This window comes from Scyliorhinus canicula, chromosome 8 (assembly GCF_902713615.1).
Source record: "Scyliorhinus canicula chromosome 8, sScyCan1.1, whole genome shotgun sequence".
NCBI lineage: Eukaryota > Metazoa > Chordata > Chondrichthyes > Carcharhiniformes > Scyliorhinidae > Scyliorhinus > Scyliorhinus canicula.
Window position 1 is genome coordinate 136,934,830 of NC_052153.1, and position 13,260 is coordinate 136,948,089.

The following is a 13,260-nucleotide window of genomic DNA, read 5'->3' on the forward strand; positions in this document are numbered from 1 at the left end:
GACTGAAGGGATAATCCATTAAAGAGATGAAAAGACATTTCTTCAGCCAGAGGGTGTTGAATCTGTGGAACTCATTGCCACAGAAGGCTTTGGAGGCCAAGTCACTTTAAGACAGAGATAGATATTAATGAGGGGTTACTGGGAGGAGGCAGGAGAATGGGGATGAGAAACATATCAGCTATTATTGAATGGTGGAGCAGACACGATGGGCCGAATGGCCTAATTCTGCTCTTATATCTTATGGACTTATGGGACACTCAGAGTCAGTATGGAACATGTCCCTGCCGACTCTTCTGATGGCAGGAAGTGACACCTTGCCATCTGAAGAATTCAGGCCTACAATCTTTATCCTGGTTGCATGCAGCAGTGTCCTGCAAATTTATTTCTAGTCCCTGGGGACTCCAGGGCAATCCAACTGAGTTAGCAACCCTATTGTAGCAGTTCCTTTAAGGACTGCCAATTTGGATGCCAAGTGTCTAAAGAGACTAACAGCAGCGTCTACAGCCTCAGTGGCAGTCAAATATTGCAAAGTTGGTATCAAATCGGCATTAGGTTCCTTATTTGCATATGCAGAGCGACTAATTTATGTTTCTGGCACACGCCCTGGATGCATAACAATACAATGTGCTATACACTTCCAGCACAGAATGAGCTGGCAATTGCCCTGTTGAACCAAAGCCACTGCTCAAAACCATTGTTCTGTATCTACATCACAGCTTGATCGAATTTCTAGGTCCATCTTTCCATCATGTTACGTCGCCAGCTCACAGAGTGATGAGAGCTTGCTCGCAAGCTGGGCTGAAAATTCATTATGCTCTCAAATATCAGCGAATTTAGGGGATCTCGAAATCATGAAACAGCAGCACTTCTGCAAAGCTCATGTCACCCAGTACATTTGAAACTGGAAATAAGGGGAGGCCCTTAAGATAAGTCCACCTAGTGACCTCCTCACAACCTGTATCTTCCCATTTCCCCCTTTCACCCTCTCCTTCTCTCCTACCAGATAAACTGTCAGTGTCAACTCTTCACTGTTTGCCAGTACTCAAATTTACAGTTCCTGCTCACTTGAAAGGCTGTGTTTTGAGCAATCGTGAAATATTCAGAAGCACTGACCATGGATTATTCGGCAATGCCAGTTTATTTCTGAATATCTGCCTGGAGAGCATGCTGCATCATTAGTACCTATTAACCGAGCAGCCATAATTAACACACATTGTGTTGCAGGTTGTGATAGGTCTACCAGAGAATGCCATAGTGAGGCAGTACTGTTTTAAAATATTTATTTGTCTATTTTTTAATCCATAAGGAATTGTGTTTCTTGATGAAATGGATAAGATTGGAGCAGTTCCAGGAATACACCAGCTTCGTGACGTAGGAGGAGAAGGTGTGCAGCAAGTGAGTGGTATGGCTGGATTTGTGTGACTGAACCGGGGAGAAAATTTCCTGTCTTGACAGTCCGATCTGGGTTAAACGGTTCTGTCAGACCCAATTTTAGCTCCTGCGAATTAGGGGCCTCCAACCTTGGAAACAGATCCGAGGTGACTGCTGAGCTAGGTAGGTTAGAAGGCTGCCTCAGTTCTCAGGGACTTTGTGCCAGTTGTTTTCAAAGTTGTTAAGCCTTCTAGTCCTCATTCCTTACTCATCCATGCCCCTTCACAGCCCCCTGTTACATTCAAGACCACTCATCCTCACCCCCACCCCCACCCCATGTCCCCTCATAGCCTCCATGCCACTTCTGGAGCTACTCATTCAGTATCCACCATGGCAGGTCTCAGGAGCCTGTGGAGATGAAAAAAGATAAACTTATAATAATCTAATACAGATCTCATTCTTACACATTTGACAAAATACTCCCATTCATGAAACTCATTCAAACCTTTAAATCTCCTCAAATGGTTAATTCCTTATAAAGACAAACACTCCCCAGACAAAAGATAGATAATCTTGTAGCAGCTTCTTTAAACTGTCAATCAAACTGTGAACATGACGTTCACTACTGAGATAATTGTAGCTTTTGAAGTCCATCCAAGTATTCATAATGACATAATATCCTTTGGGAAAAGTCAACAAACACCTCTAGTGAAACTTCACGGACAGATGTCAATGCTTTCTTTCTAACCTACAAAAGACAGCTTGTCAATCATGGCAATCCAGCAGAGGGTGCTTTTTTTAACTCTCGCTGATAGCTTTAGCCTGTTTTCTCCTGGATAAAGAACGAAAGATTAAAAAACTTTAAATCAGGACACTTAAGCAGGGCTTGCTCCCATTCCACGTTTATTTCTAGTCCATCAATTTGAGACTCCTTGGGCGCGATTCTCTGCTCCCCACGCCGGGTGGGAGAATCGCGGGAGGGTCCCCCGACTAATTTCTCGATCCCCTGGCGCCCCCTGCGATTCTCCCACCCCCCGCTCGGAAGAATCGCCGCTCGCAGTTTTTCACGGCGACTGGCGATTCTCCGACCCGGATGTGCCGAGCAGCCTGCCGTTCGCGACCGTTTCACGACGGCGCCAACCACACCTGATCGCTGCCGTCGTGAAATCGCTGTGAGATGCCCGTTTTGGGGCTTGTGGGGAATGAGCACCATGACTGTGCTCGGGAGGGGACAGGCCCACGATCGGTGCCCACTGATCGTCGGGCCGGCGTCTCAATTGGACGCACTATTTCCTTATTCTGCAAAAATATAGCCCATAATATCTAACAAAAAAAGTTATTCTTTAATAGATGGTATGGATCTGATTGAAAAATAAAGCTCAGACCATTGGAAATATGAAGTTAGACAAATAGCTACGTTTGAGAAATATTTTTTTCAGAGTATTCGCCCAAATACGTTTTTGTACAGCAGAGTAGTAGAAGTTACTACAACCTAAAGGTTTTGGAGGCATGTACACAGGAAACAATAACTTTTGTAATAATTATGATTATGCAATATATTTACAACTTAAATTGCACATTTTGTGTTGCTTCCACATTTTTGGGAAGATTTTCCTGAGTTTCTTCCCCAGGTGCATTGAACCACATGCCAATAAAATAATCCATGAAATTCTACACTGTTCATTTCAATACAGGCAAATCTGGCAGGTTTCTGTACTGGCGTACACATCAACCAGCTAAATTTGCCGTTATTCCATTTGGTCAAGTATTCTGAGGCACAAATCCAGGAAAAGATTAAGCGATGGAGACATTGGGTTTTTGACTCGCTGGTAGATTTCTGCAATACAAGTAATAGGCCATAAAAACCTAAGTCGATTATTATCTGGAACTGACAGGTGGGCACTGGTCAGTAGATAATGTTGGTTACTAAAGGTTTGAGTAACAAAGTCTGCATGACGAATGATAAATTGTCTAGGTTCAGAGACACTGGGACCACTCCTCCTTGGATGTTGAACATAGATAGAGTCATAGATGTTTACAGCATGGAAACAGGCCCTTCAGCCCAGCTTGTCCATGCCGCCCAGTTTCTATCACTAAGCTAGTCCCACTTGCCCGCATTTGGCCCATATCCCTCTATACCCACCCTGCCCATGTAACTGTCCAACTGCTTTTTAAAGGACAAAATTGTACCCTCCTCTGGCAGCCCGTTCCAGATGCTCACCACCCTCTGTATGAAGAAATTTCCCCTCTTGTCCCTTTTGTATCTCTCCCGTCTCATCTTAAACCTATGCCCTCTAATTCTAGACTCTTCTACCTTTGGGAAAAGATGTTGACTGTCTACCCTATCTATGCTTCTCATTATTTTATAGATCTCTAAAAGATTACCCCTAAGCCTCTTACGCTCAAGGGAATAAAGCCCCAGCCTATCCATCCTCTCCTTATAACTCAAACCATCAAGTGCTGGTAGCATCCTTGTAAATCTCTTCTGCACGTTTTCTAGTTTAACAATATCCTTCCTATAACAGGGTGACCAGAACTGAACACATTATTCCATGTGTGGTCTTACCAATGTCTTGTACAATTTCAACAAGATGTCCCAACTCCTGTATTCAATATTCTGACCAATAAAACCTAGCATGCTGAATGCCTTCTTCAATACCCTGTCTACCTGTGACTCCACTTTCAAGGAGCTATGAACCTGTGCTCCGAGATCTCTTTGTTCTGTAACTCTCCCCAACTCCCTACCATTAACTGAGTATGTCCTGCCCTGATTTGATCTATCAAAATGCATCACCTCACATTTATCCAAATTAAACTCCATCTGCCATTCATCGGTCCTCTGGCCCAATTGGTCAAGATCCTGTTACAATCCTAGATAACCTTCTTCACTATCCACATTGCCACCAATTTGGTGTCATCTGCAAACTTGCTAATCATGCCTCCTACATTCTCATCCAAATCATTTAAATATATAACGAATAACAGTGGACCCAGCACCAATCCATGAGGCACACCACTGGTCACAGGCCTCCAGTTTGAAAAACAACCCTCCACAACCACCCTTTGGCTTCGGTCACCAAGCCAATTTTGTGTCTAATTGGCTACATCATCCTGGATTCTGTGAGATTTAACCTTTTTCAACAACCTACCATGCAATACCTTGTCAAAGGCCTTGCTAAAGTCCATGTAGACAACTTTGACCGCACTGCACTCATCTACGTCTAGGTTACCCCTTCAAAAAACTCAATCAAATTCATGAGACAGGACATTCCCCTTACAAAGCCATGCTGACATATCCTAATTAGCTCTTGCCTGTCTAAATGTCTGTAGGTCATGTCCCTCAGAATACCTTCTAACAACTTAACTACTACAGAAGTAAGGCTCACCAGTCTGTAGTTCCCAGGCTAATCTCTACAGCCCTTCTTAAACAAAGGTACAACATTTGCTACCCTCCAATCTTCAGGCACCTCTCCTGTGGCAGTTGATAATTCAAATATCTCAGCTAGGGGGCCGGCAATGTCCTCTCTTGCCTCTCACAACATCCTGGGATATATTTCATCAGGTCCCAGGGATTTATCTATCTTGATGCGCTTCAATACCTCCAGCACCTCCCTTCTCTGTAATATGTACACTCCTCAAAACATCACTTTTTATTTCCCTAACATTCGTGCCTTTCTCAACAGTAAATACTGATGAGAAATATTCATTTAACACCTCTGCTAACTCTTGTGGATCCACACGTAAATTACCTCATTTATCTTTAAGAGGCCTGACCCTCTCCCTCGTCACTCTTTTTCCCTTTTATGTATCTGTAAAAGTTCTTTGGATTTTCCTTTGCCTTATCTGCCATGTTTGTAGTATAGTGGTCTAACCTGGTGCTGTGGTACACAGTCAGCTTCAGTTGAATAAATTGTCACCATACACAGTCCATAGATGTGCTGTGACTGCCCTCGGGTTACGGGGCAACTTTTCTGACAGCAGCAGCACATGAAGGAGTTCTGATTCTTTTTAAAGGTGTTTTTCTCCTGAAGAGGAAGAAAAGGCGGTTGCAGCAAATGCAAACACTAGAGTGGCTACTTGTGAGTGCTGCAAGAAGAGGTCCTACAAAGGAATGATGTGAAGGGCCACCCGACAGTGAGGGCAACACCAGATCAATCTGATGGAAGCTACATAGAATTCTATCATTTTTATAGAACAGAAATAGACCATTTGGTCCAACCGCTTATACCAGTGTTTATGCTTCATATAAGCCTCATCTCAACCTACTTAATCTAACTTTATCAGTCCTCCTTCTATTCCTTTCTTTCTCATGAACATACCTAGATTCCCCATAAATGCATCAAATGCAGTCCAAAGATGTGCGGGTTAGGTGGATTGGCCATGCTAAATTGCCCGTAGTGTAAGGTTAATGGGGGGATTGTTGGGTTACGGGTATACGGGTTACGTGGGTTTAAGTGGGGTGATCATTGCTCGGCACAACATCGAGGGCCGAAGGGCCTGTTCTGTGCTGTACTGTTCTATGTTCTATGTTCTATGTTACTCACCTCAACTACTCTTTGTGGTCGCAAGCTTTTTAATTCTAATCCACATCTTTAAAATAGATTTCTTCCCAACTGGATTATTTAGTGATTATCTCAGATTTATGACCCCTATTTTTGGACTACCCACAAGTGGTCATATCTTCTCAATGTCAACCTATCAAGCACCTTCACAATTTCAAAAAGCTCTCTTAAGACATGCCTCCGTTTTTTTCTTTTCTGGAGAGAACCAAGTGTTTCAGCCTTTCATGATGGTTACAACCTTCTCAGTTCTGCTATCATTCTTGCAAATCTTTTTTGCACCTTCCCAATGCCTCATATTCTTTTTATCATATGGAGACCAGAATGGTACAAAAGAGCAGAGTCATTGCTGCATCATCTGTGCACCAAACCTGGGAGTAGGTGAGGAAGAAATCTTCTGATCTAATGGAAGTATCCAAGGTAAGGACTGCTCAGATTTTATATCATTTTATCATTTGGCCTTCCAAGGTATCTTAACTCTTACGTTTAAGTGTAGGGCTGGGATCTATCACTGGTGTTTGCAGAAAGAGATCTTAAATTGCAATTTTAAGGTACAATTGCGGTACTTTTTTTCAGGGTTTGTTGAAAATCATGGAGGGAACAATAGTAAATGTCCCAGAACGGAGCTCGAAGAGATATCGTATGGATGCTACTCCGGTGGACACCACCAACATTCTCTTTGTAGGTTCAGGAGCTTTTAATGGACTGGACAGAGTAATCAGCAGGAGAACGAATGAAAAGGTCTGTTCTAGTTCTCTAAATACTAAATGTTCATTCCAATATGTGTGGGAATTTGTTAGAATGTTCTCAGTGGTGGTTCTACCAGAGTAATTCTCATAGACTTTGTCGTCTGAAACAGATTATTTCATGGGCTTAAATTCCAAAATAGAATTTTTTGCAGCTCAACAATCTTGAACCAGATTTGACTTTTTTCATATCAAAATGGTGCTAGAAGTCTGAGACCCTTAAATCCACAGCCATTCCGGAGTTTGCATGTTCTCCCCATGTTGGCGTGGGTTTCCTCACGGTATTCCGGTTTCCTCACACAGTTCAAAGAGCTGCAGGTTAGGGGATTATCCATCCTAAAATTGCCCCTTGTTATCTAAAGGTTAGATGGGGTTACGGGGATAGGGCAGGGGCATGAGCCTCGGTAGGGTGCTCTTTCAGAGGGTCAGTGTAGACTTGATGGGCCAAAGGGCCTCTTCTGCAATGCAGGGATTTGATGACCATTTGAAATTTGGCATTCTTGGGTTTTCTCTGATGAATGAAAGATGAATTCTATAAATTTAGGGGGGATTTTCTTGATTGGTTATAAACTGGGCCAGGCTCTGTTATGTCCTCAAGAGGAGGGTGGATGTTGGCACTTAAATCAAGGTGGGAACTCCAGAAAATGGAATCCTCACATCCTAAGTCTTGTTTGAGATCCAGCATATGTTTGCTGCAAGTATATTTGGTGAGAATGCCATCAAATTGCTGAGGTGGGGGCCGGGGGGGGGGGAATAATTACCTGATGCCCTTGCCTACTTTTCTCTCATATAAGGTTTCTTCAACATCTTCTTTCTATTCTTTTTTATATGGCACATGAGGAACTATTTCTTTCATTGCCATTACAGTCAGCAGAAGGTGCTCTTGTTTCTTTCATTAATGATGACCCCATTTTTGTTTTATGTGCCAGCTTATTAGCTGTAGAAGATTATAGATTCCAAAGAGCGCCAAACTTTGCCGGCATCAGACACAAATATCCCACTGAATGTTAGCGCAGTATTCAAAGATTGGAACCCTTGTTTCCTTTTGCAATGGCTTCTTAAACTTGCCTCCCATAAAACTGATCCCACCACAGGTCTTCCACGCTTCGAACTTGTGACTCTCTTGACTGGCACTGTAAGTCAAAGACCTCCAGATTTTGCTGCTTGACTGAGCTGACATGCCGTTATGTTTTTGCAAAATACCTTTAACCTATCCAAAGCTTTTATCTCGTTATCCAACTTACTGCTACCTTCCTGCTGCTTTCCCAGCACTGTGTCACAAAGTGGCTCTTGGCCATTCAGGTGCACGATGTTCTTTGCTGTATATTGGACCTGTCTCCTGACTTAACCATGCGAAACACTGTCCCAATTCCCAACTCATCCAATTTCTAGACTTTGATGCAGGAACTGGGATTAAGTCCCTTTAAGGATTGCTACACTTCGATTTAGCTTTCCTGCCTTATTAAGGACTTCAAAGAATTAGAAGCAGTATTGAATGGCAACAGCAAATTTTGGCATTATGATCTTTTTTAAGGTGGGGGAAGGTTGACAGGTTTGTTTTCACAGCATTAAGTAGGTAACTGTCATTTAATTGATTTCGAGTTTGAGTTTTTTTTATTGACTAAGGTATTGCATCAAGCACTTCAATCAACTGATCTATTTCTACAAACCCCACCCCCCAACCCCATGCTACTCTTGCATTCCTGGTCTCCTCACAATGCTACTTGATGTCAAAGCCCCCTTCCAATGCAGAAATTTTATCAGAACCCCTTCTCGCCACTGCCAGACAGTCAAGACACTGGGCTGAGTTATACGAAGCACTTGATTCCCCGTTCAGGAACCCTCAGAGGGAAACACTGGCTGCCCAAAGCAATTTAATGACCAATTGATTGATAAGAATAATCTTTATTGTCACAAGCAGACTTACATTAACACTGCAATGAAGTCACTGTGAAAAGCCCCTAGTCACCACGTTCCGGCGCCTGTTCGGGTACACAGAGGGAGAATTCAGAATATCCAATTCACCAAACAGCACTTCTCTCGGGACTTGTGGGAGGAAACCGGAGCACCCGGGGAGAACGTGCAGACTCTGCAAAGACAATGACCCAAGCTGGCAATTGAACATGGGACCCTGGTGCTGTGAAGCAACAGTACTACCCACTGTGCTACTGTGCCATCCAATAATAGGCTGGAGGTGGGATTTCCACCCCCCAGAAACGGGGAATCCCAATCTCTGACCAAGTGACTCCTACCTCCCATTATTCCCAGAACCAGCTGCCAGGAGTCGTGACAGACACCTGCAGCCTTGGATTGAGATTTGGGTATCTGTTTGGAGGTCCTATGAGTGAAAAGCTGTCAGGTTTTGGCAAGGTCACTCTGCGGGGGTTGGGGGGGGGGGGGGGGGGCGGCAGTGTAGGAGAATGTGGCAATTTTCCAGGGGGAGGAAGGTGGAGGGAACAGGGGTATTAGAGAAGGGGGAAGGATGGGGTTAGTGGCAGTGGGGGCCCATTGGAGTCCACAACCGCTGTTGGAATGGGTTGAAGTATTTCCATGAACAAAGACTTCTTCTGCTTGCTGGGTAATTCAAAAAAGGCTCAAGGCTTGAACATGTTGTTGAGCGCATGATGTGGCTCATTTACGCTAGGGCTGACATATATTCATACGCAGGGATCCATTCTCTGCAAACAAAAGAAATATTTTTAAGCCTTGTGTCTTTTAATTACTGAAAGCATGGGGAGCAAAACATTCCTCGTTGCCTTCTCCATGGTAATGCCTCAGCCTATCAGAGTGGACTTGCCAATGAATCAGCCTCCCCTTTTCTCCTGTATTATAAATTATTGTGTTGCATGGTAGCATTCGCACTGCTACCTCACAGCACCAGGGTCAGGTGTTCGATTCTGGCCTTGGGTTACTGAATGTGTGGAATTTGTGTGTCCTCCCCATGTCGGTGTGGGTTTCCTCCGGGTGCTCTTGTTTCCTCCCACAGTCCAAAGATGTGCAGGTTAGGAGGTTGGTCATGCTAAAATTGCCCCTTAGTGTCTAGGTGGGGTTATGGGGATAGGGCGGGGACATGCACTTCATTAGGGTGCTCTTTCAGAGGGTCGTGCAAACTTGATGAGCCAAATGGCCTTTTTCTGCACTGCAGGGGTTCTATGATGATTTGAAATTTGGCTTTCTTGGGTTTGACCTGATGCATGCAAGATGAAAAGCTTTGACAATCTGTGTCTCTCTTCAGCAAAATTAATGTTGATACATTGCTCACTTTTAAAACTGTGAACTGTTTAAATTTGTGCAATTAAAGCTCTGAGAAGCAAATGTAAAGTAAAAGCAAATGTAAAGTAAAATAACCTATGTTTCCTCACCCAGTACCTAGGTTTTGGTGCAACATCTAGCCTGGGCACTGGTCGTCGAGCTATAGCAGCAGCTGGCCTGGCTAATTCCTCTGGAGAGAATGCACATGAAGAAGCCCAAGAGAAAGACAAGTTGCTTTGTAGTGTGGAGGCTGGGGACCTGATAGAATATGGAATGATTCCAGAATTTGTGGGAAGATTTCCTGTGGTTCTCGCACTACATAGTTTAGATGAGGACATGTTAGTTCGCATTTTGACAGAACCACGAAATTCAATAATAACTCAGTACAAGATGCTGTTTGATATGGATAAGGTAGGCAGAAAACAGAAACAGAAGCTGGGCCTGACTATAAAATTAAATGGCCTAATTCTGTCTGCATAGGTAGCAGTAAAAAAAACTCAGAATTGACCACTATGGCGCAAACTATTGTCTTACAAGTTGCAAGCCTGCCACGAGAAAAAAATGTGTTGGCATTTTTTTAAAGCAGAAATACGTGTTAGCAGAATTATGGGACGTACAGTTTCAGAGAATTTTTTTACATTTATATGGGCGTTTCTGGATTGGCTAACATTCATTACCCATCTGTAATTGCTCTCAAGCAGGTTATAGCACAGAAGGAGGGTAACCAGCCTGTTATATCTGCACTGGCACCTGAAGGAGCAGTTAACCTGCAATTTTTTCCTTTTCAGATAATGATCCAATTCCAATTTGAAAGCCTCAGTTGACCCGGCTTGCACTACACCCTCGGGCAGTGCATTCCAGAACCTATCTACTCACTATCTGAAAAAGTTATTCCTCATGTCGCCATTGCTTCTTCTTTAGTTACCTTAAATCTGCATGCTGTGGGGCAGGATTCTCTGACCCGGCGGGGGCGGCGTGAATCCCACTCCGACACCGGCTGCCGTATTCGCCGGCGCTGGTTTTTGGGCAGGGGCAGGGTTTACGCCGCGCCGATCGGGGGCCGTTGGCAGCGGCTCCCCGGCAATTCTCCAGTCCCCGATGGGCCGAGGGGCCGTTGTTTCCTGGCCAGTCCTGCCGGCGTGAAATGGATATGGTCCATCACAGTGGGACCTGGCTTGTAGGCCAGCTAGGTGAGTCCTCAGTGGTGGTTGGGGGGGGGCACCAATCTGTGAGCGGGCCAGTGCCGTGGGGGCACTCTCTTTCCTTCCGCGCCGGCCTTTGTATGGCTACGCCATGGCCGGCACAGAGAAGAACCGCCCTGCGCATGCGCAGGAACACGCCGGCCGGTTTGCACATGCGTGGAACCACGCCGGCGGTCCTGCGCATGCGCCAACTCGCGCCAGCCCTTTGGTGCCAGTTGGCGCACCGCCAACCCCTCCGCTGCCGGCCTAGCCCCCGGACGTGCGGAGGATTCCGCACCTTCCGGTCGGCCCAACGCCGGAGTGGTTCGTGCTGCTTTTGGCGTCGGCGTCAGGCCATCCAGCCAGTTGTGGGAGAATCCCACCCCTGGTTCTTGATCCTTCCACCCATGCAGACACGGAGAGAATGTACAAACTCCACACGGACAGTGATCGAGGACCGGGATTAAACCCGGGTTCTCGGCGCCGTGAGGCAGTAATGCTAACCCTGCATCACCCTGCCTCCCAGCTGCTCTGAATGTTAAAGGGAAGGCAGTAGTATCATAGCAGGCTAGTTCGCCTCATTTCTTAGCTGATGGTGAGAATCATACCCGTAAGATCCAGCCCATCGATTCTAAAAACCTGCCCACTATGGAGAGCAAACTGTCTGGCCTATCATTTCTGGGCTTATTTCTACAGCCTTTTTTGAACAAGGGTGTAATATTTGCAATTCTCCATTCCTGTGGTACCTCCCGAGTCGAAGGAAGCTTGGAAAATTATGGTCAGAACTCTGTAATTTCCATTCCCACTTCCTTCAGTATACTTGGATGCATCTCATCTGATCTGGTGCCTTATCCATTTCAGGTACAGACAGCCTAATACTTCCTTCTGATCAATTTTAAACCCTTTTGTGAATGAATTACCTCCTCTTCCGCCATGACCTGGGTAGCATAGAAATATAGAAACATAGAGAATAGAAGCAGGAGGAGGCCATTCAGCCCTTCGAGCCTGCTTCACCATTCATAATGATCATGGCTGATCATGCAACTCAATAGCCTAATCCCACTTTCCCCCATATCCTTTGATTTCCTTTGCCCTCGGTGCTAAATCTAACTGCTTCTTGAAAACATACAATGTTTTGGCCTCAACCACTTCCTGTGACAACTAATTCCACAGGTTCACCACTCTCTGGGCGAAGACATTTCTCCTCATCTCTGACCTAAATGGTCTCCCCCATATCCTCCGACTGTGACCCCTACATCTGGACACCTACCATAGGGAACATCCTTCCTGCATCTACCCTGTCTAGTCCTGTTAGAATTTTAAACGTTTCTGTGAGATCCCCCCTCAATCTTTTTTTCCTTGTTAAAGCAAAATGCTCATTTAATAGATCACCATGTCTCCTGCTTCCACGTGTAATCCCATTTGATTCTTTACCAGCCCCACTTCTCCTCATACCACTCGTTAACTATTTTTATGTCTTTTTATAAAAGCATTTAAAGAATATTTATGTCAGCTTAGTATTATCATTTCATGCTCTCTTTGTGCCCTCTTCTGGCTATTCTGTATTTAGCCTGGTTCTCAGCTATATTATCTGCCTGACATCTCACTTAAACACACTTTTTCTTCTTTAACTTAATCACTATCTCCTTCATCATCCATGGAGCTCAGAGTTTTTTGTTCTACCTTTCCACTTTGTAGGAATCTACCTTGAACTCTCTTCTTTAAAAGCCACCTATCATTATTACCAGGGGTGGCACAGTCACACAGAGGTTAGCACTGTTGCTTCACAGCGCCAGGGACCCATGATAATTCCCGCCTTGGGTCCACTGTCTGTGCGGAGTCTGCATGTTCTCCTGTGTCTGCGTGGGATTCCGCTGGGTGCTCCTGTTTCCTCCCACAAGTCCCAAAAGACGTGCTTCTTAGGTGAATTGGACATTCTAAATTCTCCCTCAGTGTACCTGAACAGGCGCAGAGCATGGCAACTAGGGGATTTTTACAGTAACTTCATTGCAGTGTTAATATAAGCCTACTTATGACACTAATAAAGATTATTCAGTTCCAGTTTTGATTGCTAATCTTTTGATTCTAATTTACATGGCCAGATCCATTCTTATCCCATTTATGTTGGCTTTCCTCTAGTTAATTATTCCT

General features: G+C 44.6%; 1 protein-coding gene across 5 annotated transcripts in view; it reads left to right on the top strand.

Annotated features, from left to right (window-relative positions):
- The window catches only part of LOC119970525 (ATP-dependent Clp protease ATP-binding subunit clpX-like, mitochondrial), a 92,155-nt gene that overhangs the window by 67,215 nt on the left and 11,680 nt on the right, over positions 1 to 13,260 (top strand). For 4 of the 5 annotated variants that reach the window (XM_038805293.1, XM_038805294.1, XM_038805296.1 and 1 more), the window contains 3 exons: positions 1,307 to 1,395; positions 6,507 to 6,671; positions 10,043 to 10,339. In XM_038805293.1, coding sequence (XP_038661221.1) covers positions 1,307 to 1,395; positions 6,507 to 6,671; positions 10,043 to 10,339 — 551 coding nt within the window. The remainder of the gene's footprint in view (positions 1 to 1,306; positions 1,396 to 6,506; positions 6,672 to 10,042; positions 10,340 to 13,260) is intronic. The other variant, XM_038805297.1, reaches the window with a different exon arrangement.